This window comes from Ambystoma mexicanum, chromosome 1p, assembly GCF_040938575.1.
Source record: "Ambystoma mexicanum isolate Mex_15411 chromosome 1p, UKY_AmexF1_1, whole genome shotgun sequence".
Lineage (NCBI taxonomy): Eukaryota > Metazoa > Chordata > Amphibia > Caudata > Ambystomatidae > Ambystoma > Ambystoma mexicanum.
Genome location: NC_090921.1, coordinates 409,830,307 through 409,854,393, shown reverse-complemented (window position 1 = coordinate 409,854,393; position 24,087 = coordinate 409,830,307). Strand labels below are relative to the sequence as shown.

General features: G+C 43.9%; 1 protein-coding gene across 2 annotated transcripts in view; it reads right to left on the bottom strand.

Annotated features, from left to right (window-relative positions):
* SIN3B (SIN3 transcription regulator family member B) overlaps positions 1-24,087 on the bottom strand; it is a 1,409,802-nt gene that overhangs the window by 1,019,697 nt on the left and 366,018 nt on the right. For both annotated transcript variants that reach the window (XM_069649207.1, XM_069649206.1), the window contains one exon: positions 10,734-10,823. In XM_069649207.1, the coding sequence (XP_069505308.1) occupies positions 10,734-10,823 (90 nt within the window). The remainder of the gene's footprint in view (positions 1-10,733; positions 10,824-24,087) is intronic.

Here is a 24,087-nt window from a genome sequence, read left to right as displayed (position 1 = left end):
AGCAGCTCCTGCAAGCGCTGACACACTGTACCACCTGAGTATTTGGTAGCTTAGACAGAGCAGCCAGGCTTATTTTAGGAGGGAGAGAGGGCTGTAGGAAGGTACAAAGAACTTGTAGTATAGCAAGGGTTCAACATAAATAAAGGTATTATAAAAAAAGATAAAGGTTTATTATAAATAAAATTAGGCCAAGTCAAGTCTTGGGGTTAAGTACTCTGTCAGAATCATAAACACATTATAAAAACAACGCTTTAAAGTACACAGACCAAAGCATAGACCCTGTTCAGAAAACTAACCGTATTTCTAGGGAAGTCAGACCTTTTCAAACATTTAGTATAGGACACACCCTGTCAGTCATGCATTGGCACTCCGTTAAGGAATTACTTAGTAATCACTTGGAGAATGACCCTGTTACAGGTGCCGATTACCCCTGTCCAGAGGGGACGTGGATGTGGCCGTGTAGCGGTGTCTGGGGACCAGCGGAGGAGCAGCCAGCTACAACAGAGGGCGGGCCATGGGCCTTTCCCTCTCCAAGCGAATTTCAAAGCTGTAGAGCCCTGCAGCAGAGGGGTGAACTATGATCCAACCCAGATTACTGCTGTATTCGATTCCTGGCATTCAACATACAAACATCTGACACAAACCTAAATATTTGGTTGGAGAGGGGAGGCATATGCCCATCAAGACCCTTTGCTAAGGCCAGCACTGAAGACCCCCCCCCCCGTCTAGCATTGGATGCCGTGGACTGTATAGTGTACTTTCAGTGCCACACCGATACAGCCTTCCTTTTCCCCCACTGGACATAACATGCACTACCTCAAGCATAGGTAAGCTGGCCACGCCAACTATTATCTAGCAGCACCTGACCAAAGTAGGACTCCCTCCACTCAACTTCTACGTCTCAACCATCTCGTCCCTGGACCCAGCCAGCTTTCCCCCCCACTCCCCACCCTGCCCACTCTCATATCACTGCTTACGTCTATTCTATGGACCCCCCTCCACCCCTCTGCAAATCAACATGCCCGCCGGCACTATACTGGCCTCCGGCCAAAAACATGCCTGCATACAATGCTGCGCCAACGCACTGTAAATAGAATTGCCTGTACCACTTGCCTAATGTAATGTACTGTAACCATATCCTTAAGCAATGAGTAAAATGCATGTACTGTAACCATAACCGAAACTAACATGTACATACTGTAACCGTAACCTTAAGAAATTGAAAGTAACATGTATGAAACAGCACCTTGCGCTGTATCTATAATTGCCTGTACCACTTTGCTTGCTTAATGTAATGTAACCGTATCCTTAAGCAATGAAGTAGCTTGTATGAACTGTAACTGAAAGTATCATGTATGTAATGTAACCATAACCTGAAATAAAATGTATGTACTATAGCCGCAACCTTAAGAAATTGAAAGTTAACATGTATGCAACAGCGCTTTGATGCCTACGGGTTTAGTGCACTTTACAAATGCAAAAATAAACCAACCCTGTTATCAGGATACTTTTCTGAATAGTGGAACCCAGATTCAAGGCACAGTTTAAACCTACAACCACATGCAGGATAACAATCAGTTATGCCAGGTGAGTAAGACCTTTTGGTGTAATATACAATTATAGTTGCTGTTCAGATCAGTGGAACAAACTAAGTCAAGCAATAACTTTTTAACTTTGTTTAGGATGGCGCAAAGCAGACCAAGGTAAGTAAAACCTACAACACATATTTAGAATTGCACACAGCTATTCAAGGTAAGCCAAACCCAAGGCAGATGTACTCTACACAGGCTATACAGCAGGTCAGGGGAAGCTAGACCCAGTTGGTAAACCTATCCACTAATATCTAATATTCTGAAATAAATAGTTAAGTGAAGCCAACAGCATTACTTTTTCGAGAAAGGCATACAAATTCACAGGTGAGTAAAATAACCTTACATACACTTTTCAGAATGGCAGAACACATTCAAGGTAAGTAAGAACCTTTGCAACTACTCACTCTCAGAGGCGCAGTTAACAACCAACTTTGCCACAAGTAACCTTTAAACACTCGTTATACTTTTCAAGGAAGGATCCTCATCTTATCCAGTCCTTCCCTAGTCTATTGCACGAGTTCTCTCAGAGGCAGAAGATGGAAACTAGTGGTCTAGGAGCCAGCTGTAGGCAGGGTGAGATAGGTTCAGTTGCAAGGAAAGTCACGTTCCTGAGGAAGTCTCTTCAGACAAGTATGTATTTCACTTTAGAGTTATAGGGTCCAAGGGCTTCTGGAAGACACCCTCAGAGGATTCCAACAGTGGGCCTGGGTGAACTGGATGAGAGGTCTCCCAATCACAAGAAACACCCAAAGATATACAGATATCACACAGACTTAAGGTAAGTAGCTACCCCAGCCAACACAGTACATCAGCACAGAAGAATAGTTTGCAGTGGGGGGAGACATCCGGATCTGCAGCCAAAAACCTAGTTGATGAATTCCTTGTTGTGAAGACTGAAGGCAGACTGGAAGGGATTTTGCAGCAGGGAATCAACGGGGAAGGCTCCAGGCAAGTGTTTCTTCATGGCTGGATGCGGCTCTGAGTTTTTGGCACCCTTTTCAGGAGCCAGGAGAAGACTGAATATCACTGGTCAGATTCTCGTCTCTAATCTGATCCAGCACTCTGGTGAGGGGACTTCAAGTTGTGTCTCTGGAGAGCTAGGAGGAGGCCACCAAAGATACCCATGCACTGCACAATGGCTCGAGGTCCTAGGTTATTGCAGCCCTGCAAGGCCGCAGCATGTCCCGTTTAGAAGAACTTGTCTCTTTTGTAGGAGGTTGTTAGGGAGAATTTTCAGTTTCTGTGCTAATTCCCTCTAACCTGAGACCCCGAGCAATTTTGCTGGACTCTAGACTTTTTTTATTTGAATCTCCTGAGTGAGTGGAACTTTTGACCACTTGTTTTTCTCTGACTGGGATTTTTATTTTTACTATTTAATGGAGTCTGGTAAACTCCATGTTTAATACAGGCATCTACGTTTTGCTTTGTGACACCCAGTACTCTATGTGCAGTGTCACCGAAAAGCCCCTTGGACTTCTCTTGACGTTTAAATACATTTTCTTGTGAGAAATACAGTTCCCAAGAATAGTAGGATAACTTATTTTACTTAACTTTTCTTTTGTGGGTCCAGCACACACCTCCTTATGTGTGGTTCTGGAGGGTTAGATAGTAACTCCTTGTCCCACTTATGTAACTTTTTGTTACACTGCCTAACTTAAATGGCTTGTGGTTACTTTTTACTACTTTTTGTGCAGGTTACTAGCAGGATGATTTCTCAGCTGCAGTACAGCACCCATGGGTGACCATTTTCTCAAAATGGCCCCAGTCGTCTTTTTGGGCTTTTACTCTAGCATGTAGAATAGATTTGAGTCCTTTGTAAGTTTTGACTTTGGCGGGCTTCTGCCCTAAAGCCCGCCCTGGCTCCAGTGTGTTTGGGAAGGCAGGAAGGAGCTCAAAACTTCACAGTCCTTTGTCTATAGGTATGCCTGGCTGAAACCAGTTCTAACTAGGTGGCTGGCTGTTCTGGAGGACAGCCACCCCAAAGGTTATCGGCAGCTCCATGACAAACGAACGAATGAGATCCTGCATAAAAGGCAAAGGATTTTGGGACTACAGACAGAGTCGACTACTGGAACAAGGAATCCAAAGCAGAAGATGAGCAGAGATGCCAGCAGCACCGTCCAGGACCGTGAAAACCTTGCAGCTGGGCTGACCCTGTTTTCACATCAATGGTGAAGATCTGCAAGGACGACTTCCTCCCTTAGGCTGATGGGACCAACTAGCCACAAAACCTTCATTTTGGGCCATCATACCCATACCCATCCCACTCCTCCGACTTTCCAGGGCTGTAGAATCCCAGTACCTGGGGTACCGGGACCAACATGGAGTGCATTGTCTTCCGAAGATCGAATATGACTGAAACTTTATAGGCATCCGTGTGGACCTCCAGAGGCAGGAATTCTTCACCAAAGTCCCCTCACCAGAGTTCAGGGCAGAGTAATCGAAAGAAATCTGAACAGCGATATTCATTTCGTCTTGGCGCTAAGAAAAAGGTGCCAAAATCACAAAGCCGCTGGAGTGAGCTGAATCCATTGCTGCCAACCCCTTGTCCCTAGTACTGCCACATAAGCCTGCCAGAGGTCCCACCTTTTGACACCACAACTAAGGAGCAGGAAGCGGGAGTCTGCAACGTTCCACCTCGAAGGAAGCCAGCAACAATTTTGTCTTCACTTTCAAGGTACCGTGGGGCCTGTGTTGTAATTCCTGTGTGCCATTTTCGGTGATGCCTGGCTTGGGAAGTGCCGTTTTCTTGAACTGTGAGTGGACCTTACTTCCTTTGTACAGGCCTTGCAGCTTGTGCAGCATCAGGAAGGCTCTACTTGAGCTCCTGTTTTTCCTCAAGAAGCACTGACTGGTTAACTAACTTTTCCTCTGACTTTGGCTGTACTGGTTTCCCAAAGGTCCATCTTCTTGAACCTACTGGCTTTGGCATTGCTGGTTCCTCGTAGGTGTTAATTGTGAACACTTATTGCTAGGAAACAGACTGCCTACATCCCTCTGGGAGAGTATACTTTTTATTAACAGTTGCTAAAGTGTGTTCTGTCTAACTCTGAAACTTTACCTCCCATCTCAATTTTGCAAAGGTGATGATACAAGCCTTAATTGACGACACTCTGTACTGGATATGTAAAGCATAGAAAAAGTTACTCACCTGCATTATTGTTTCTTATATAACTTGATTACGTTTCACATTGTTAGTTGCTGCATTTTTAGATTTGCTGGTGTGCCTTGTGTATAAATACATATTTTTAATATAACTGAGTAAGTGTTTACTTGGACAACTGTGTCTACTGATTTCAGTGTATTGCTCTACAGCTCACATTACTCCCTCCTAAGAGAAGCCTGGCTGCTCAACCACTAACGAATTGTGCAGTACAGGACTATACTAGGAGTTGTGTCCCCAATACCAAGAGATAAGTTTTATGAAGTCCCTGACCAGTTGGATTTTAGAAAAACATACCTAACCGAGGTTTCAATGAACGTTCAGTTGCGTGCGCTTTTGAAACACTCAAAAACACAGGCATTTTTAGCACACGTTCAATGGCGTGCACTTTCTAAACAAGGCCAGGAGGTTTTTTTTGCATGGTAGATGTCTCGCTCAACGTTTGTTTTGGAGGGCTGTCGTGTCACACACATGTGGTTGGCGCACAGGACTACGTCGAGGCAAATTCACAGGAGGTGCGTTTGTGTACTGTGTGACCATATTTTGTTGTCGACTGGCTGGGGGTTGTGTTCTCATGAGGCGAGTGAGCATGCCCATGTTGTGTGTACCATTGTCGTCGGGGTAGTCTCCATAGCAGTGCAGCCGACTTGCCTTCCAGAGGAGAGGGGAGTGCGTGGGGATTGGCACTCAGGAATCTGCTGATCCCATATAGTCTTCGGCATCACTTTGTGCGCTAAAGCACCCTGGCCTTTCCACTCTTCCACACCCATTGGGAAGTGTAGGCTAGCTTCTGCCTGCATGGCGTGGGCCATCCAACGCTTAGTGCGTCGATCCTTTAAAGTTGTTGGTCGAAAAAGCTGGCAGGCTGCACAGCATTTTTCAAAATGATCTCAGGAGGCAGCGATTGCACACGTGACGAGTGTCTTTACAAGGATATTTCTTATGGCAGGAAGGACAACATTTCAATGGAATCTTTTCCATGACTGAAGAACAGGGAAAACAGTGTCTAAATGAATGCATTCTCGAAGGGATATAGCGTTGGTCGGAGATGTTAACGAACGAGAATAAAAAGTTATATTAATATCAACAATAACTAAATAAAGGCTATAAGGGATGAACTATGCAACATGCGACCGACTACTTTGGCGGAAAAAAATTATCGGAGGGACCTCGACAAGTTAAGGACCATGGGTACAAGGGACGTCACACTAGGGATCGTATTACAGACACGCCCAGTCGACATACCTTTTCATGCTTCAGTACTCAAACAAGTAAAAACACTAGGTGTCTACCTAGATGCCAATCTCACCATGACCAAGCACATTAACGCCCTCTCTTCCTCTACCTCCTACACCTCAAAACTTATTGCTCTCAGTCGCCAATTCTTGACACCCACCAACTGTATCACGCTGGCAAGAGCTTTAATCTTATCCAGGCTCGACTACTGCAACGTACTCTACCTGGGTACCTCTAAAGCCAATCTAAACAAACTACAGCTTATTCAAAATAAAGCCCTTCGGGCGGCCCTTGGATTAAGGAAGTCAGATCACATCTCAAATATTAGAAGAAACCATCACTGGCTTCCCATCAAAGCCAGGGTCACATTCAAAGCCCTGTGCGTCACATTCAAATGCATCCACTCTTGTGTCCCCATATACCTCAACCACGCCATCACCAAAAAAGTATCAAAGATGCCCCTCAGATCTAACAGTCAATTACTCCTAGCCATCCCCCGTTACAAGACAACCAAGGCAGGAGGCAGTAGTTTCCAATACCTCGCACCCACATATTGGAACACTCTTCCCCACCCCATCAAAAATGAGCAAACGTTCTCAGGCTTCAAGAAATCCCTGAAGACATGGCTATTTAACCAAGACTAATATCCCTTTCCATGCTTCAGGAAATATCACTGTACTGAAGCCCTGCATTAAATGTCTTCATGTATGATTATCTTGTATTCACATGCACTGCGCCCGATTGGCAATCTCTAAGAAATGTTTTAACCAAGCTGTCTGTAACATCGCCGTGGTACCCAAGGGTTTGGGCGATTAATAAATGCAATAAATAAATAAAATAAATAAATAAATAAAAACGAGTCCCGCAATAAGGTGCAGATGTTAAATACATCTGCATAGCTTTTGAACACATCTTCAGACTATGAAGTAGTCCTTCCAGCTCTGCCCTAGCAAGTAATCCACTCACCAGAGGTTTAGGAAGCTCCGAGTCCACCACACAGTCTTGCTGTCTACTATATCAATTGGAATCAGGTTGAATATAACATCTCTTCAAAGAGCACGTCCTGGTCTTGCAGAGTCGCCGGATCTACTCCTAATCTCCTACCAAGTACCTGTGTTAGGGAGAATTCTCAGATATTTGCTAATTCCTCTCCACCTTAGAGACACTCCGCATTTTGCTGGATTTTGAGGACTTTAATTTTTAACCTGGAGAGGGTGAGACTCTCTTTCCCATTATCTCATTTATTTTAATGTGATTTGAGCACGGTTTCTTTTGGTTGTGGACTCTGACAAGCTCCATAGGCATCATCTTTTACATTGTCACACAGCACCTTCAGTGCAGTGGCACAGGGAAGTTTTAGATTTCCCAAGGTTTAAATACCTTCTCTTGGATAAACTAATGTTTCCAAGAGCAGTGAAGTGAAATTGACTTTACTTACACTTTTAACTTCCTAGACCCAGCACACTATCTTATAATAGGGTGCTGGAGGGGTTACTTAGTATCCCCTTTGTCTAGCTTTTCATGTAACAATTTTATGTTAGCTTTTCCTCGATGAATGGCTGGTGACAGTGGTTTACTTTTAACTACCGTGGTGTGCTTTTACCGCAGGCTACTTTTGCAGCTGCAGTAAAGCACCCAAGGGTGCCATTTTTGTCAAAATGGCCCAGTCTTTTTTCGCTATTTCTTTGTGGAAATGTCCTTCTTGAGATTTAATCTGCACGCCAAACCAGGTTTAGTCCCTTTGTTCGTTTTGCCTTTGGCGGAATTCACGAGTGAAGCCTGCCTTGGGCTCCAGGGTGTCTGGTGGGGGCAGGAAGCAAAGGAGGAGCACGAAACTCCCTGTGCTTAGTCTCCTAGGAGACAGGAAGCACTCCTAGGCGATTGCCGGCTGGCTGTCCGGAAAGGACAGCCCCCCTGCTGGGTGACTGACAGCTAGGCTGGAATGAATGGGAGAAAGCTGCATAAAAGGCAAGGCTTTTTCGCTTGGAAGGCAGAGTCGACCACTGGACAAAAGGAATCCGAAGAAGAACTTTGAAGAGATGCCTGTTGAAATTCCTGGACCGTTGATTTGCCCAGTGAAGCCCTGCTGCTGTGCTGAAGATCCAAATTCACCGTAACTAGAGAAGCCCTGCAATGACGACTTCTCCTCTTGAGTTGGTGGGACCAATCAATTCCAAGGTAAGCCACCTGGACATCCTCTCTGAGCTGGATGAATTTCCACTGCCGTTGCTGCTGGAAACCGTAGAGCCAGGGAGAGGAACACAAGATAGGAGGAACTTCCTGGAGCTCTTGGCCAACTTAAAAGCAACGAAGACGGACTCCCAGGAAGCAGGACTGACCAAGCCTGAGCCACCTCAACAGTGTGCTGGACCCCAGATGCAAGGAAAGCCCATCTCGACAGCCAAGCGTCTGCAGTGTTGCTATTTGCTCAGATGAGAGGAGCTGAAACCGCCAAGTGACATGGATTAGAAGTTGGTCCTTTTCGGTCACCGACCGTCCCGTTGCAGTGCTGGAGTCCTCCAGACGTCCTCCCTCGTGTCCCCACGACCGAGGCCCAGGAACACAGTTTTCAGAGCTGCCCAGGAACAGAAGCCAGCCAAAGCCCTTTTCTTCTAACCAAAGGTACTGTAAAGTCTAAGAGAAATTACCTCTTGCTGTGTAACCTCACTTGTCCTCAGTTTAGACTTGTCTTGGTTGCTTCTGTAGAGTTGCTGACAGCTTCTTTACCTCACAAGCCTAATCAGCTTGTGGTCCTGCTTTGATTTCTTCTTTTCTACAAAAAGACTTCTAAAACATTGTGCAAGACTTAACTACCTGCAAGAATTGCATCAGCTCACCTACACTTTTGCCCAATTGATTTTCGACTGGCCTGGCTCTCTGAATGACTTCTTCCCTCCTTCATTGTGTTTCGTCTCCCTTCCAGGGAGGGGTTAACTTACTCATTGGGGGTTACCAAAAGTAGTTACCTGCTTCAGAATATTTGTGAGATCTCTTGTTTTGTTCCAATAACCTTTTTCTTTGACATACTCCTAAGTATTGCCCTAAATGCAACAGTGATATATTAATGTCCACCGTGTCCTAGCTATTTAAGTCACCTGAGGGTGTAGGAAGTGTATGTGTGCCATCCCAAATGGGTATTTGCTGATTTAGATCAACTTAGAGTGTGTATTTTGGAGTGCATTTGTGTTTACTATTATATTGCCCCTTCTGAAGAAGGCTTACTCAAACTAACTGTTAAATTTATAATGGTTTAAACCAAGAACCCTTGTGTGTAAGAGTTTATTTGAATACTTGTCATTGTGAATCTCTGTGTAACTCCCCTACAGCTCACATTGACCCCTCTTGAGATAAGCCTGGCTGCTCAACACGCTACCAACCTGTGTAGTACAGACGTATACCAAAGGTTGGGTTCCTATTGCCAGGAGGTCAGAGTTGTTGTAGTGCACCGAAAGGATACTGCATAGAATCTTGCCTAACAACCTTCTAGCTACTTGGGCAGAAAACTAAACATTTCATGACCTTTTCAGCAGGATTTAAAAGAAAGCAATTGTTGACCTTTTGGGTATGGGCGTAAAGAAAACAAATGTTCCAGGTGAACATTTTAAACAGTCTAGTCTTTTCTCTGTACACTGTAAATAGTTAATGCGTTTTCACTTTACTATTCAAGAAAATGCAGTATTTCTTTACAGTTAGCTCAAGGACACTGCTCTAGCTGAGAAACAGATTCTGATGCAATGTTAAAAACCTACAATGTTGAAAATGAGTCTATGTTGTGTACTTTCAGAAATGTAGACCATTACTTCACAGTGACTTCGCTCCATTACTAAACGTTTAGTAGTGAAGGATAATCTGCGATTTCATAAAATATATACTTTAAAATGTTACATCTAAATGATTTGTTCTTTCAAAAAAACATGGAGTGATAATTTAACACTGGTGCAGACAGGGCCTGCTTTGTGTATCATGAATTCACTGACAGAAATGAGGCCTTGTCTGTGCTCCGCTAAGGCTGCAGAGTCTGTATGCATTTGGCAAAACAGAAAAATGATAAATTTGAAGGAGTGTGTATGTAACATGTCAAACCGAATAGTAACCTATATTTACCTGCAATGTGTTCACATACTTATGACAACGGACTACCATTAAAAACTAATGAACCATTTGCTGGCATCATGGGATTGTTTTTGCATGCAACATCTCTCCTGCGCCAATTGAATAGCCATTTCGCCAGACCTAGGAAGGGTAACTTGGGGTCCTCATAACCTGAGGGATGTAGGTTCATTCAAGGGCCTAATTGGTATTTGCATCAGAATACGTTCAAGATGAGGATTTGTTTGTAAAACAAAAATGTTGGGTTGATCATGTAGGGTAAATTGGACCAAAGAAATGTCATATCACTAAATATTTGTAGAGGCTGTAGATCTTGTATTTAGCAAAGAAACAGGATGGAATAACTATGCAAACTGTATCCAGGTAAGAACATATAGCCACTAACTGCCATGACAAAATTGTGAGTTTTTCTCATGAAACGTTCTATGAGAGCAAACTTTTTAGAAGTCCACAATGGCTTTGCTATCTCACAATGTCACTTAACGAGCAAGGCATCATCCAAACTGTTAGTCTAGCCCGTAGCACATTTCAAACATATAACAATAATGCCCCAACACTATTCTCCCTAAGGACTGTAGAGGGTAGCTCATGCCCTCTTGCCAACAGACGGATACACAAACTGGCGCTCTGACCTTGTCGAAGAAAGCAAACTCTTGAAGTGTTCCATACTTCCCCACTCCAGACACAGAAGGGTCCTTGTTGCCTCGCAGTTTCATTTTCTTCTGTAGAGAAATAGGGAAAGGGTCTTCATGACAGGAGGCCAGGTACTTTAAACCAAATGTGGAGTTATTCAACCAAACAGTTGCCATGTAAAAAGCAAAAGCAAGGTGCTGCATCAATATTAAGGTATATTTTTTTAATTTACACAAAAACTCAATACTAAGTAATATATATTGTATAAATACATCATTTTCAATCACAGAAGCAGCCCTGTATTCTGAGTAAATTAGTACACTACTCAAACTTGAAGGTCAAGGAAATACAACTAATAAAACCTTTCTGAAACTATTTTCATAACGGCTGAGGTGGGAACGAGCCGGATTTGCATATAGTCTTTCCCCTTTTGTTAGGGCTTGGCAGGCTAAGACAGATGGTCTGGAGGGTTGCCCAGAAGAATGCCAGAGGTTAAGATTAATTCTAAACTTTCCAGCCATCCACACTTTGGTCTTGCTGTAGTCACTCTGAGTGGAACGGGTATGGCCAGACGTGGGATCCGTGCCTGCTAGCCCTAGAGACCCAGGCTACTCCTACTATCCTAATGGTTAGTAGACCCCCATAGTATCAGTCTGTACTACTCATTGAACCTTGGTAGAGTGGCAGAGCAGTCCGGCTTATCATAAGAGGAAGATGTGAGCTGTAGGTAAGTACAATGAACCCAGCCAGTAACGTAATTTAAAGAAACACTTAATCAATACATGTATATAAAATATGTATGTACGCAATGTGTTTTAAAATACTTAGCTCATTAAACTAAAACACATTAGAATACTTGTAGATACTTTTCAAAGGCCACTGCTTAATTTGTAGTTGTTTACGGTTACAATAGTTATTTATTACATCAAAACTTTACACATAAGGTAATCAATAATGCATACATACTCAACCTAAAATTCAACCAAAATTATTTAAATCAAATCCTTAATTACTTGCACATGCATAGCTAAAACACAATCACAAACAATCATGAAATACAACACAAGGCTCTAAAAAGTTTTACAAATGTTACACAACTTCATCATACATATTTCATCCATAAAATCTTTAAAAAAGATTCCTTTCTAACTTTCTAACAGTATGTCCAAAATTCCTGGTCTAAAATTGCTTCATAACCAAGTGCCCTAAGTGAATCATACAGCAGGCCCAATTTTGGACATTCCATAAAAATGTGCTCCACAGTTTTTTGTTTCCAGGAATCATACAGATTCTGCAATATCTGCGGTCCTCTTGCAGCTTCAACCCTGCACCCGAGGTGGCAAGCACCGGCAGATTAGCATGAATCAAAAGCCTGAGCCTACAAACCTCGGGGTTGTCATCTTTCTGTGTCCCCACTGGACTATATGAGATCATACAAGCCAACAGATCTTTGCTGATAGTTTGGGTTCGAAGAAACAGATCTCCCCTACGCTTTAACGTCATTGCCTTCCTTGATAGGAGTCCCAGCTCTAGGCGCAAGTACTCCATCGGATTGGACTGTTGCAAATTCAACAAGTTACGCCAAAAGAACCCTTCAATGCGGTTAAGCCATTACAATATATCCATTTGCAAGGATTCTAGGCCACACAGTATGGAGGGACAGAACCACTGTTTATACAACAGTAAGATCCCACTCAGAGAAACCTGCCCCTTCTCTCACAAATCTGTTAATCAGAAAGGTTAGTTGTCTTGCCTTCGTGATTTTGGATTTTATTATATTTCCATGACTCGCCGATCGCATTAGCTCATGGCATAGATATGTATACGAGGAAGTGTACTGGATTTGTCCTAGCAGGGTTTCCATGACTGATTATTGATTTTTTTGGGTGACACCAGCGCAACCCTGGTTTTCTCCAAGTTAATAACCAACTCATTTTCCTTAGCATATAAGCCCAGTTCTCAAAGTAATCCCTTGATTCCGGCAACTGTGTGACTGAAGAATAAAATCATCAGCATACAGAATTGCTGCAATTCTGTCCAGACCAATCCTGGGTGATCATTTAGCACCCACCTCTAATCGGCGAATCAAATCAACTAGATAGCAATTAAAAAGTGGGGCCCTCATACATGTCTGTTTAACCCCTCTATTTATGCTGATTTCTCGTGATAGGTGGTTTCCGTGTCCTAGCCTTATCCTGGCGATAGTGTTATTATGGAGGGACCTGTTAAGCAAGATTGTATGCAGTACCCTGTGGGAGACTGCACCAGCCTTGTCCTCTTGGCAATAGGTAACCCGACCTTTGGTATAATCATGTACTAAACAAGTTGGAGCAGCCAGGACTCATCGCAAGAGGGGTCAATGTGAGCTGTAGGGTTGTAACAGTTTCACAGTGACAAGTATCAAAATAAACTCTTACACTCAAGGTTTCTCGATTAAACAATTATTTATTTATTTAACAGTTAGTTGAATAAGCTGTCTTTAGAAGAGAGCAAATATGTAACACATATACTTCAATATACACACTCTCAGTTTCAATAAATCAGTAGATACCCATTTGGGATGGCACACAGACACTTCCTACACCCGGAGGTGACTTAAATTCCTAAGACACTGTGGACATTGATATATCACTGGCACATTTAGAGCAATACTGAGTTTGGTATCAAAATTGAAAGTTTAGGGAATAAAACAATGGTTAACAAATATTAAGCAGGTAAGCACTTTTGAACCCCCCAATGGAAAGTAAATTAACCCTTTCCCAGCTACACAAGTTATAGAATGTGTGACTTTTGTTGAGGGATTGTTAAAGCACAAAGTCAGAGGTTAGAAGAGTCTTTCAGGGAGCCAGGACAGCCAATGTTAATCGATCAAAGTATAGGGGCGCTGAAGCACTTCTTGAAATTAAGTAAAAAGTCTTGCACAATAGGTTTAAAAGTCTTTGTAGAAAATGAAATCACTGTAGGGCCAAAAGCTGGAAGGCTTGCTAGGGGCAAAGCTGGAAGCAACTCCGCAAAAGCAACCGAGACAAGTCTCAACTGAGAGCTAGTAAGGCTACACAAGAGGTAGGTACCCCTTAGTTTACAGTACCTTAGGTCTGAAGAAATTGGTTGCAGCTGGCTTCTGTTCCAGTTGTAGTATGGCAGATCCTGTTCCTGTGCCTCAGTCGTGGGGACACGAGGGAGGACGTCTAGGGACTTGTGCACTACGGTTTGAAGGTCGGCAGCAGCAATGGGCAAACTTCACATCAGCTGCACTTTGCGGTTTCAGCTTCATGCAAATAGCACCACCGCGGTTCTTGGACACTTGGAGAACTTTCCTTGCATCTGGGTCCAGCACTCTGTTTTGGTGGCTCAGGCTTGGTCAGTCCTGCTTCATGGGAGTCAGGAGGATCTTCCTGGAGCTCGGGTCCGACTCGATTCTGGTGTTCCTCTCCCTGGCAATCGGTTCCTGCAGCAACAATGTAGGTACAGCCAGCTCCTAGAGCTCGTCTTGGGGTCCATTAGTCCCACCAATCCAAGGGGAAAAATAGTCCTTTGAAGGGCTTCTCTAGTCAAGGTGAATACGGAGCTTCAGCACTGCAGCAGGGCTTCACCGGGCAAACCAACAGTCCAGGAGTTGCAAAAGGCATCTCTGCCAAGTTCTTCTTCGGATTCCTTCGTCCAGTGGTCGACTCTGCCTTCCAAGCAAAAGACCTCGCCTTCACAGCCTACCTTTCAATCACACAGCAGAGTGGCTGTCCTCCAAGGACAGTCAGCCAGACAATCACCTTTTGAGAGCATTCCTGTAACCAAAGGGATTAGGCACACAGAGTTTTGGGCACCTCCCTCACTTCCTGCCCCTGCCAGACACCAGTCAATCCTGCCAAAGACAAAACGAACAAAGGGACCAAACCCGGTTTGGCTTGCAGAGTAAATCTCAAGAAGGACTTTTACAACAAGAAATGGCGAAAAAAGAAGACTGGGGCTATTTTGACAAAATGGGCACCCATGGGTGCTTTATTGCAGCTGCGATTGCAGTCTGCGGTAGCACCACTCAATGGTAGTAAAAAGTAAACCACTGCCACCAGCCATTAATTGTAGACAGGGTAACAAAATGCTACTTGAGAAACTAGACAAAGGGGATTGTAAGTAACTCCTCCAGCACCCGACTGTAAGATAGTGTGTGCTGGGTCTAGAAAGTTACAAAATTTAAGTAAAGTCAATTTCACTTCACTGCTCTTGGAAACAGTAGTTTAACCAAGAGAAGGTATTTAAACCTTTGGGAAATCTGAAAGACTTCCCTGTGTCACTGCACTGAAGGTGCTGTGTGTCACAATGTAAAAGGATGCCGCCTATGGAGTTTGTCAGACTGCAAAACCAAAGGAAACAGAGTCCAAATCACAGAAAAATACATGAGAGTGAGAAAAATGTCTTACTCTCGCCAGGATAAAAAATAAAATTCCAACAGTCCAGCAAAAATAGCTGGGGGTCTCTAAGGTAGAAGGGAATTAGCACATTTCTGAGAATTCTCCCCAACAGGACCCAACTATCTGTAGAAGCCACAGAGGACAGCCCCATTGAGACATTTTTACCCAAAGTCGGTCTCTATTAACCAAATCGAATGCGGATTTAAAATCCACAAAGGCGATATACAGTGATGGACTCTATTTTCTCTTTGAATTAGAGATCAGATCAGTCTATCCAAGACTTGAATATTAAAGTACATACTAGCTCCTGCACTGAAGCCTGTTTGTAACGGATGTATTAATTTAGTAGGTCGTTTTCGGATAATGAGCGGCCCCTGGCCTTATACATAGGTACCAATATGGATCGAGTCCAAGATTGTGATCACCCCCTGCTGACAGGATACATAAAAGCGTCGCCCAATTCCTGGGTCAGCCTTTAGTACAGCCATTGCGAAGCAATTCAGTCCATGGGCCTTTGAATTTGTTGCTCTTCCTATGATATCAATTATGCACTCCCTATTACAATACAATGGCCACGGGTACTTCTCATCCACCGTGGTTCCCCCCCCCGCTTGTCCTGGTCTAAACATCTTTCCTTCAATAAACTCCTGGCAGATTTGTTCAGGAAATGGGTTTATTTTTTCCCCTCCTTCAAGTACTTAGCCAGGGAGAGAGTACGCCACATAGTTTGGGGTTTCAACTCAGCATTACCTTTAATAGCTGCTGCCATCTGTATGTTATGCCTTCTGCCTAACGCTTTTTGTGCCAGTTCCGATACAAGTTCTTGGCCTTTTTAATATTAATCAAGGAACTTTGCTCAGAATGCGAGCATCGCTTTATGACTCACACCTCTCTGCGTAACTTGGCCTTCACCAGTTGTACCTCCATAGCAAATGGTATTGCCTTTTTAGTCTCAGACGAGGTTAGATGCCTTCCCTTTAAGACCCCCACCCTACTTGTTTCAAGAATCCATATTTCAATATCTTCTGCGATGGACTTAAGTAAATAATTTAGACCATCGACTAAAATAGTAGGAAGCTCCTTATAAGTCTTCCTGATATTACCTGCAGACCAGCGAATACCATTTCCTCCCCGATTTACCTCCAGCTCCCCTGGTCCGATTACCCTGCCCCCCTATTCCTTTTAGATGGAGTTTCAAAATACTGCGGTCAATTTACTGGGTTGAAACCCTCATTAATGACATTCTATAAGGGGGCCATTCCTGCAAAAATAGTACAGGGTTCCACGTTTCAAGTCGGCTTACCAGGGATATCATTAGGTAGGCGGCCATTAAAGGGCTTGAGTTCCCACTCCGTAAAAGAGTGGAGCCACTCACGTCCCTTGGTATTAGATACTGAACAAAAATAATTTGATGTTGAAAGTACATGGGGGGAAATTCACCCTAGAAACAGATTCACCAAATCTTGCATTCACGTCACTTCTCAAAACGACAAGATCGAAATCTAAATTATTCACCCAAGTCGTTATGAGGTTGTCTATGTGCTCAAAGATCGAATCTGTTTTATCGATCCCCGGGTGGGGCGGGCAATCATAAATGCATAAAAAAAACTCTTATGAATACCCTCCTGCAATAAACCCACTTCCACCGCCAGGATGTTTCACCCTACATCCATCGGTGTAATGAGTGTGGAAGAGAGGTCTTGACTGACCACTATTAATAAACCACCAGAGGGGCGCCCTATCGGCCCCTTCTTTGCCGGGGCCTGGTAGATCACATATCCATCCATACAAAAAGGGTGACATAGACATGTTTCCTGTAACAGAAAAATGTTAAGAGTTCATGAGGAGAACCAATGGTCCGTTAGAAAATGGGAGTATCTGCACGTATTACACACAATTATATTAATTCAATCGTGGGATAGCTACACCCGTTATGACTTTAGCCATTTCCATCCCTGAAAATGTTCAAATCTTGGACCTACACATTCTTTCAATGGCAATACTGATGGTAGTTTGAACACATTTTACAATGATCCCAAGATTTAAGACTGTCCTTCTGCGCTGGAAGAACGTCCAACTTATATCCAATAAATTCCAATGAGTCTCATTGGGCCCGTATGAAAGATGCAGTAGACGGTAGGGAACAGTGAATTTTAGTCATATCGTCATATTTTGGGATCAAAAGTTGTACAAAATCAATGTCGTTGGAATTTAGGATACAGAGAGTAGGGACCTTAACAAATAAACAAAACCGGGTGGTTAATTACTTCCTTCTTAGTGGCAGACAGCACCTGAGTAATAATTACTATCAGACTAATATCGGATTGGAAGGCAGAGAATTCACTTTGGTTGAACTCCACGTATCTCATGGTTGCACATTCGTAGACAGATTTGGTCTGAGGCAATACCTCTAGGAGTAATCAATGCACGCCACTCACTTCTAATACAGGTTGCTACTTCATTTGGTGGGGAGGCTTGACAGGTGTTATCTTTCAACAGCCAATTGGTTAACGTATGCACACTTTGTTGAAGACGTTTTTTCCGCTGCATTTCCTTCTTTTGGCTTTGACTGGGGAGGGACCTCAACCGCAGAAGCAATTGTAGAATTTAATGGTTGAGTATGTAAACATATTGGCAAAGCAGGTGGATTATTAAGAGCCTTTAACCAAAATAGCTGGTGTTTTTTTTAAACACCTTTCTTTACGAGTGGGGTGATTTAAAAGAAATAATCATACGCCATCAGCTGGACTGTTTGTTAGTAATACTCACTTCCTGAGATTCAATCGTTATAGGCTCTGTCTCCACTGTACCACCATCCCCTCCACGGGTGTGTTTGTCGTCCTCTTAGGGTGCATCCCTTCAACCCACTCTGTTACCCTATCTCGTCTCTCCCTCATGAATACGCCCACAGTTTCAATAAGATCTTAATGCAAAATGCAATAAGTCATTGCTAGGTTCTGTCATTGAATTCGATGTGTTGTGCTGGCTGTTGGTAAGATTATTAGAGTCTGAGTTGTGTATATGCCAGTGGCATATTGTCCATACTCAAGTTTGTGGATGTTGAGAGCCGTTGCGTCGAGGGTCCGATGACAGGGTTTGAATAGTCAGAGGCATCAGATCGATTCATTGGCACACCGGTACTCAGTGCATGCGCATGGTTATTAGTGCCACTGTCTACCTCCACAATGGGACACATAGAGTTGCTAACTTCATAACTGTTAGAGGAGAGCATTGCTATCAATGCCGCCAAAGGTGGAATGAAGGTCTGATTAATTTGTACTATGCACCTCGTGGAATTGTACATTGATCTGGACGTGTTCTGCAATATTCAAATGCTCTGTAGCGTCCTTTTTTTGTGAATAACGAGGACATTTCCTTTATTTTGATCGGGCGTGGGGGGTTTTGGTGAACAGGGGACGTATTGGTGTTTATCATTTCAGCTGTTTATTCTACTGTTAAACCACCCGCCGCCTGCGTCAGGGTACGCTTGTATCCTTTGATTTTGCCATATGGTTTTTGTTTACTTAAATCATAGTTTCTGGGTTTGGGGGGAGCTTTCCCCAGCACACTTTGAGATCCGTGTTTAAAAGCGGCTCACCAACCACTTATTTGTAATTAACGATTCGAAGAGGAGGGGTGGAGGGAAGAAAGTGAAATCATCAGCCCATGACCCACAAAGGGCCAGCGTATGCGACTGGCTCCTTTATTGCACTTTAGAGGCGATTTGGAAGTCCCACTTAGAATGGATTTGCACAGTCCAAAGATAAGCAGTAGAAAGTAAACGGGTAATCACTTACTGTGTACGCTGAAAAGTAGAACTTTTGTGTACGCAGGTGCGAAGTCCTGGTGTGATCCGTTTTCTGAAACTATCCCTAGACAATGCACTGTCACAACCGGGCCACAGAACACAACACCACACTGCACAGTGCTCTTCTATAGAACGGTGCTTTTGAGTGTTCAGGGTCACCTCAAACCGTGCTTCCAGGAAGTAAGGAGAGCGTAGAAAGACTGTCACCAATATTCCACAGACAAGAACACTCTGCACAGCACTCCCAATTGTTACAGCTTTTGACACTGACAGTTATACCGTATTATCGGTAATAACGCGCTGTCATGCACACACAAAGAAATATGATAATTGTATTTAGTTAGCAAAACCACAAGTCTTTTTGGAAAGAAAACAGTTGGGTAAACAGTAGCAGAGCTTAAGGTTCTAGAGGAAGTTCCAGCACAAGTTAAAACTTGTAAAGTCCAATTCGCAACTCTAGCTAAAAGGTAAGCATACTAGCAGAATAACTCAACAGTGTTAACCCTGAAAAAGGGCTGGCAAAAGGGACACAAGCAGCAGCTTGGGTCAGAGGTAAGAGTTGACACCCTGGACACCTCTACTTGCACTCCAAACACTCTGGAGCGACTTCTTGGATCAAGGTAAGCAGTACCTTTTCTCCCCACAGAACCTTTGGTTTGAGGAAATGTTTGTGGCTGGATTCTTCTCGATGTGGCAGCGCTGAACCCGACCTCCGGATTCCTTGGTCTGGTGACGAAAGGCAGGACAATGGAAGGGATCTCTCAGCAGCAGTCTTGAGGGAGGGCCTCTGGCGTGGATTTCATCAGCTTCTCTGGTCAGCCTGCGCTTTTGGTGCCTTTTCTGCACCACAAAGGACACAATTCACCCGGTCAATCTTCGAGTCCTGCACTCTGGTGAGGAGACTTGGATGAGTCGGACTGTGTCTCTGGAGGTTCACCTGGAGCTCAAAGACATGGATGGATTCGGTGTTGGCAATACAATGCACTACGATTGGGTCGTAGGTCTCCTGGTAGTCGCTGTATGCAGCTCTGGAATGCCACAGCACCTCAGGAGATGGATCAGATTGCAGTTCGTCTCAGGGCTGGTGAGTCCCACCAGCCAAAGGGAAGGAGTCTTCTTCGAAGTTCCTTTGTCGCATAGAAAACAGGGTCAGGACAGCAGTGGTCGCTTCACTGTGTTGCAAAGTTTCTGCAGGCGTCTCTGGTCGTCTTGTTCGGTTACTTCAGTTTCCAGCAGTCGACTTTCCTTTCACCTCAGGAATCTCACCTTTTATTCAGTTTCAGCACACATCCTCTGCAAACTCTCTCTGCAGTTTGCCGAAAGGTGCAGGTGGCTGTCCAATAAGGACAGCCAGACCCCCAGTGGCAGCCGGTTCCATTTAGGCAGTCAGGTAGACAAAGAGCAGGGGAGTGAAAATCTCCTACCCCACTTCCTGCCTGCCCAGACACACTGGAGCCTAGGCGGGGACACCCAAGGGTTCCTGCCAAAGGCAAACACACAGATACTTACCCCCTCCCAGAATGGTAGAAGGGCTAACAAAGAAAACCACGCTAGAAATAGCGAAAAAAGAAAAGAGCCACCAAGTTAGTACTTGAGTTTCCCTATTGTGTATAACTGAGACTGAATACAATCTGCGATAAAAAAACAATAGTTGATAGAACACATCCACTGCCACCAGCCATAACTAGAGGGTTGTCTATGTGACTACAAAGTCACAGGAGCAGAGGGAACGGGGATACGAAGTAACCCCTTGGGACTCCACTTAAGGTGGTGTGTGCCAATCTCTCAGAATATAACGGTTTAGGAGAGAAACAAAGTACCTTTTTATCCTTACGAACAGTAGGAAGGATAAGAATAAGGTAAGGATCTCAATGGATAACGAGGAGGGTTCTCAACAACACAGCCCATAAGAAACTGTGTGCTGCAAAAGTAAAATACAGATGCCTTAAAAGAGCGATGAAGGAAAGTAGACGCCATAGAAAAAGTAAAACACAGAAAAGGGTTCCAAAAGGTAGAGCCCATAAGAATGAATGAGTGAAAAAAAGTTCCACTCATTCAGGATAGAAAGAAAAAGGTCCAGAAATACAGCAAAAGGTGCTGGGGGTGGGGGGGTCTCACTAGGAGAGGGGATGAAGCATAAAAATGATACATTTTCCTAACAACCAAGCCTGATTTGCATATGTTCTTTCCCCTTTTGTAATGGCTTGCCAGGCAAAGAATGATCTGGAGGGTTGCCCAGAGCAATGCCAGAGGTTAAGATTAATTCTAAACCTTCCAGCCATCACCTCTTGTTTTGCCAATTTTTATACCATTCATTGTAAATTTACACACCACATACATAATGTATGTCTACTCTGTATAAGAAAATGCACAGACAGTACGGGTTTAGGCTTGCTTTCAAGAACGACAACTATTAGGCAGAATCATATGCAGTACCCTTAGAGAACACTACATACAATTAAGAATACAAGTGATAGTACAATTTCACCTTTGGTAGAAGCCTGTACTACACAGTAAAGTGGTAGCAATGGCTGAGCAGCCAGGCTTATCTCAAGAGCAAATGAGAGGTAATAGGGATTACACAAAGGAATACAATTACTGTGATTCAAATAAACACTGACTCAAGGTTTCTGGTTAAAAAATATAAGTGCATTTATTTTTAAACCATCTGTTCACAAAACACTTCACTTCTATTAAATAAAACCACACTCTAAATATACTACACACAATCAATTCCTCTTGTTCATGTCAATTCAAGGTAAGTACATTAGAATTTGACAGACCGGTGTTCCGAAACAAAGACTTTACCGTGGGTTAATACGCAATCACTTTTTGACAGTAATGACAGTTCGGTCTTATGAAAATAAAGCATACCCGCGAGAAGAAATACACCCGAAGTCAAACACGCTTAGCGTATAGAACTAAAACAAGGGAATAGTAGATAAAAATCAGGCAATTGAATCAGAGGTCGTTTTCTAAGAGGCAGATAAAAGTCAATAGGTGTGCGCCAGTGTCAAATGGAGCAGGGGCTCTGTTTTCGAGAATCACACGGTTAGAATAGTTCACGATTAAAGTTTGCCAGGAGCACTGGATATTGTCAAAGGGAAGCAAAAGTTATAAGAACGAAGGATGAAAGGACAAGCCTTCAGAAAGGAAAAGGGTTCACCCCGATTCCTCAATGTCGGACGGAGAGAACGACCAAATGGACACAGTACCTTATTCGGATGAAGAAAGCTGGTGTTACAGCAGTTGTTCCTGGTAGTTCCTGCAGACACACGGTTGCTGAAGCTTCAGTCATGGGGACAAGAAGGAGGACGTCTGGAGTATTCTGCACTACCCAGGGATGAAGCCAGAAGCAGCAAAGCAACAATGAATAAAAGGTGCGCTCCGTAAAAACAGGAGAGGGCTCTTTGATGGCTATCCGGACCACTACAGTTCTGTGCAGCGATTTCGACCCAGAAGAGGATTCTCTGGCTGTTGGAGGTGAGCTGGTTGATCCCACCAGGCTCAAGGGAAGAAGACTCCGGACTGGATTTTCTCTGTCATCAAAGGGTAGATATCTCAGGACTGCAGCAGGGCTTCACCGGGATCCAGGAGTTGCAGCAGCCGTCTTCTTCTCCGCTTATCTTCAGTTCTTGTAGTTCCAGTGGCAACTGACTTCGAGCCCAAGAGTCCTGACTTTTATGCCAAAATCCCCCATTCACACAGCCAGCCCGGACAACGACCTCAGCCAATCGACGCAGAGTGCGACTTGGGTCTCCAAGGAGACCCTGTGCAGGGGGTTACTAAACCCCTCCCTCACATTCAGCCCACCTAAACACCCAGACGCCAAAGGAGGGCTTCTGTGCATAAGCCCGCCAAAGGACTGAACAAGCAAACCAAACCTAGTTTGGCGCAAAAAGCAAACAAGGACCTTTCCAACACGAAATGGTGAAAAACCACGCTAGGACCCACATGCCAGCACGTGCCACCACAGCCAGAACATTAAAACGGGAATCCGCGTAAAAATGATAGTTACCACTGCCACCAGCCATGTCGAGTCGGGAAGGGGGATACAAAGTGCCCCTTGAGTTACAGAAGGACAGGGGAAATATATTCCCCTCCAGTACTCCATTGTAAGATGGGTTGTACTGGATCTGTATTTTAATAGGACTAGTAAAGCCAATGGTGACTTTACATGTCTCTGGGGGACAGTAGTCATCCCCAGAAATGGAGTTTTACAAGGGAAGTCTATAAGACATCCCTGTGTCACTGCACTAAAGGTGCTGTGTGACACACAAGTAAAAAGATGATGCCTAGCGAGTTGGTGACACTCCATAGCCCATGGGCATAAAAAGTACAACACACAAAAAATACACTAAGAGTGGAAAAAAGGCTCACACTCTTACCAGGTGGAAAATAATAAACACTAGAAATCCAGCAATGCTGCTGAGGGACTCACTAGGTAAGGGAGAATTAGCCAGAAATGAGAATTCTCCCCAACACTAACCTCATTTGAGTTATGCAAGGAATCATGACAGTCCAACCTGCAGATATGATCCAGACAAAGCACTCCAAGCAACACCTGCGCTCAGAAGGGATGGGGTAGGTCCCTAACTATCTCGCTTGTCAATATAATTAAGGGTAAGAGAGCAGCCGCAACTATGAGGCCAAGAGAAAGGCACATGGACATGGGTAAGTCTGGTTTGACAAGCTTACCGTCACCCATATTCTGCCAACTTCCAAGATAGCCACCTTTTCACAAAGCAAGTGACACTCCCCCCCTACAGATGAATGCACTGCTGCTCCCCAATAGTTGTCTGACTACACTCAGATACTCTACATTATTGCACTTTCTACCTTTCCCTGAATGCTACTGCCCTATTTTGAGCATTTACTTGCCCCTATTTGCAGGTGCTTCAGGAAGCTAGCCGAGCTTATTTCTTTAATTTGATCCATTTACCCTTTGGTTGCCTGTTCAGGCAAAATTTCATTTTGGTGTTTTGGAGTGCATTGCCATCTGACACCGGATCCATCCCGGAAAACAAATAGATGTACCCTTCCTATAGAACAATGCTCAAAGGCAATTGTTTAATTGGACCGGTTCAGGTATTTAGGCTGGTCCACAAGTTTGGTAGAGAAGGTTGGTCTGCTAAGTGG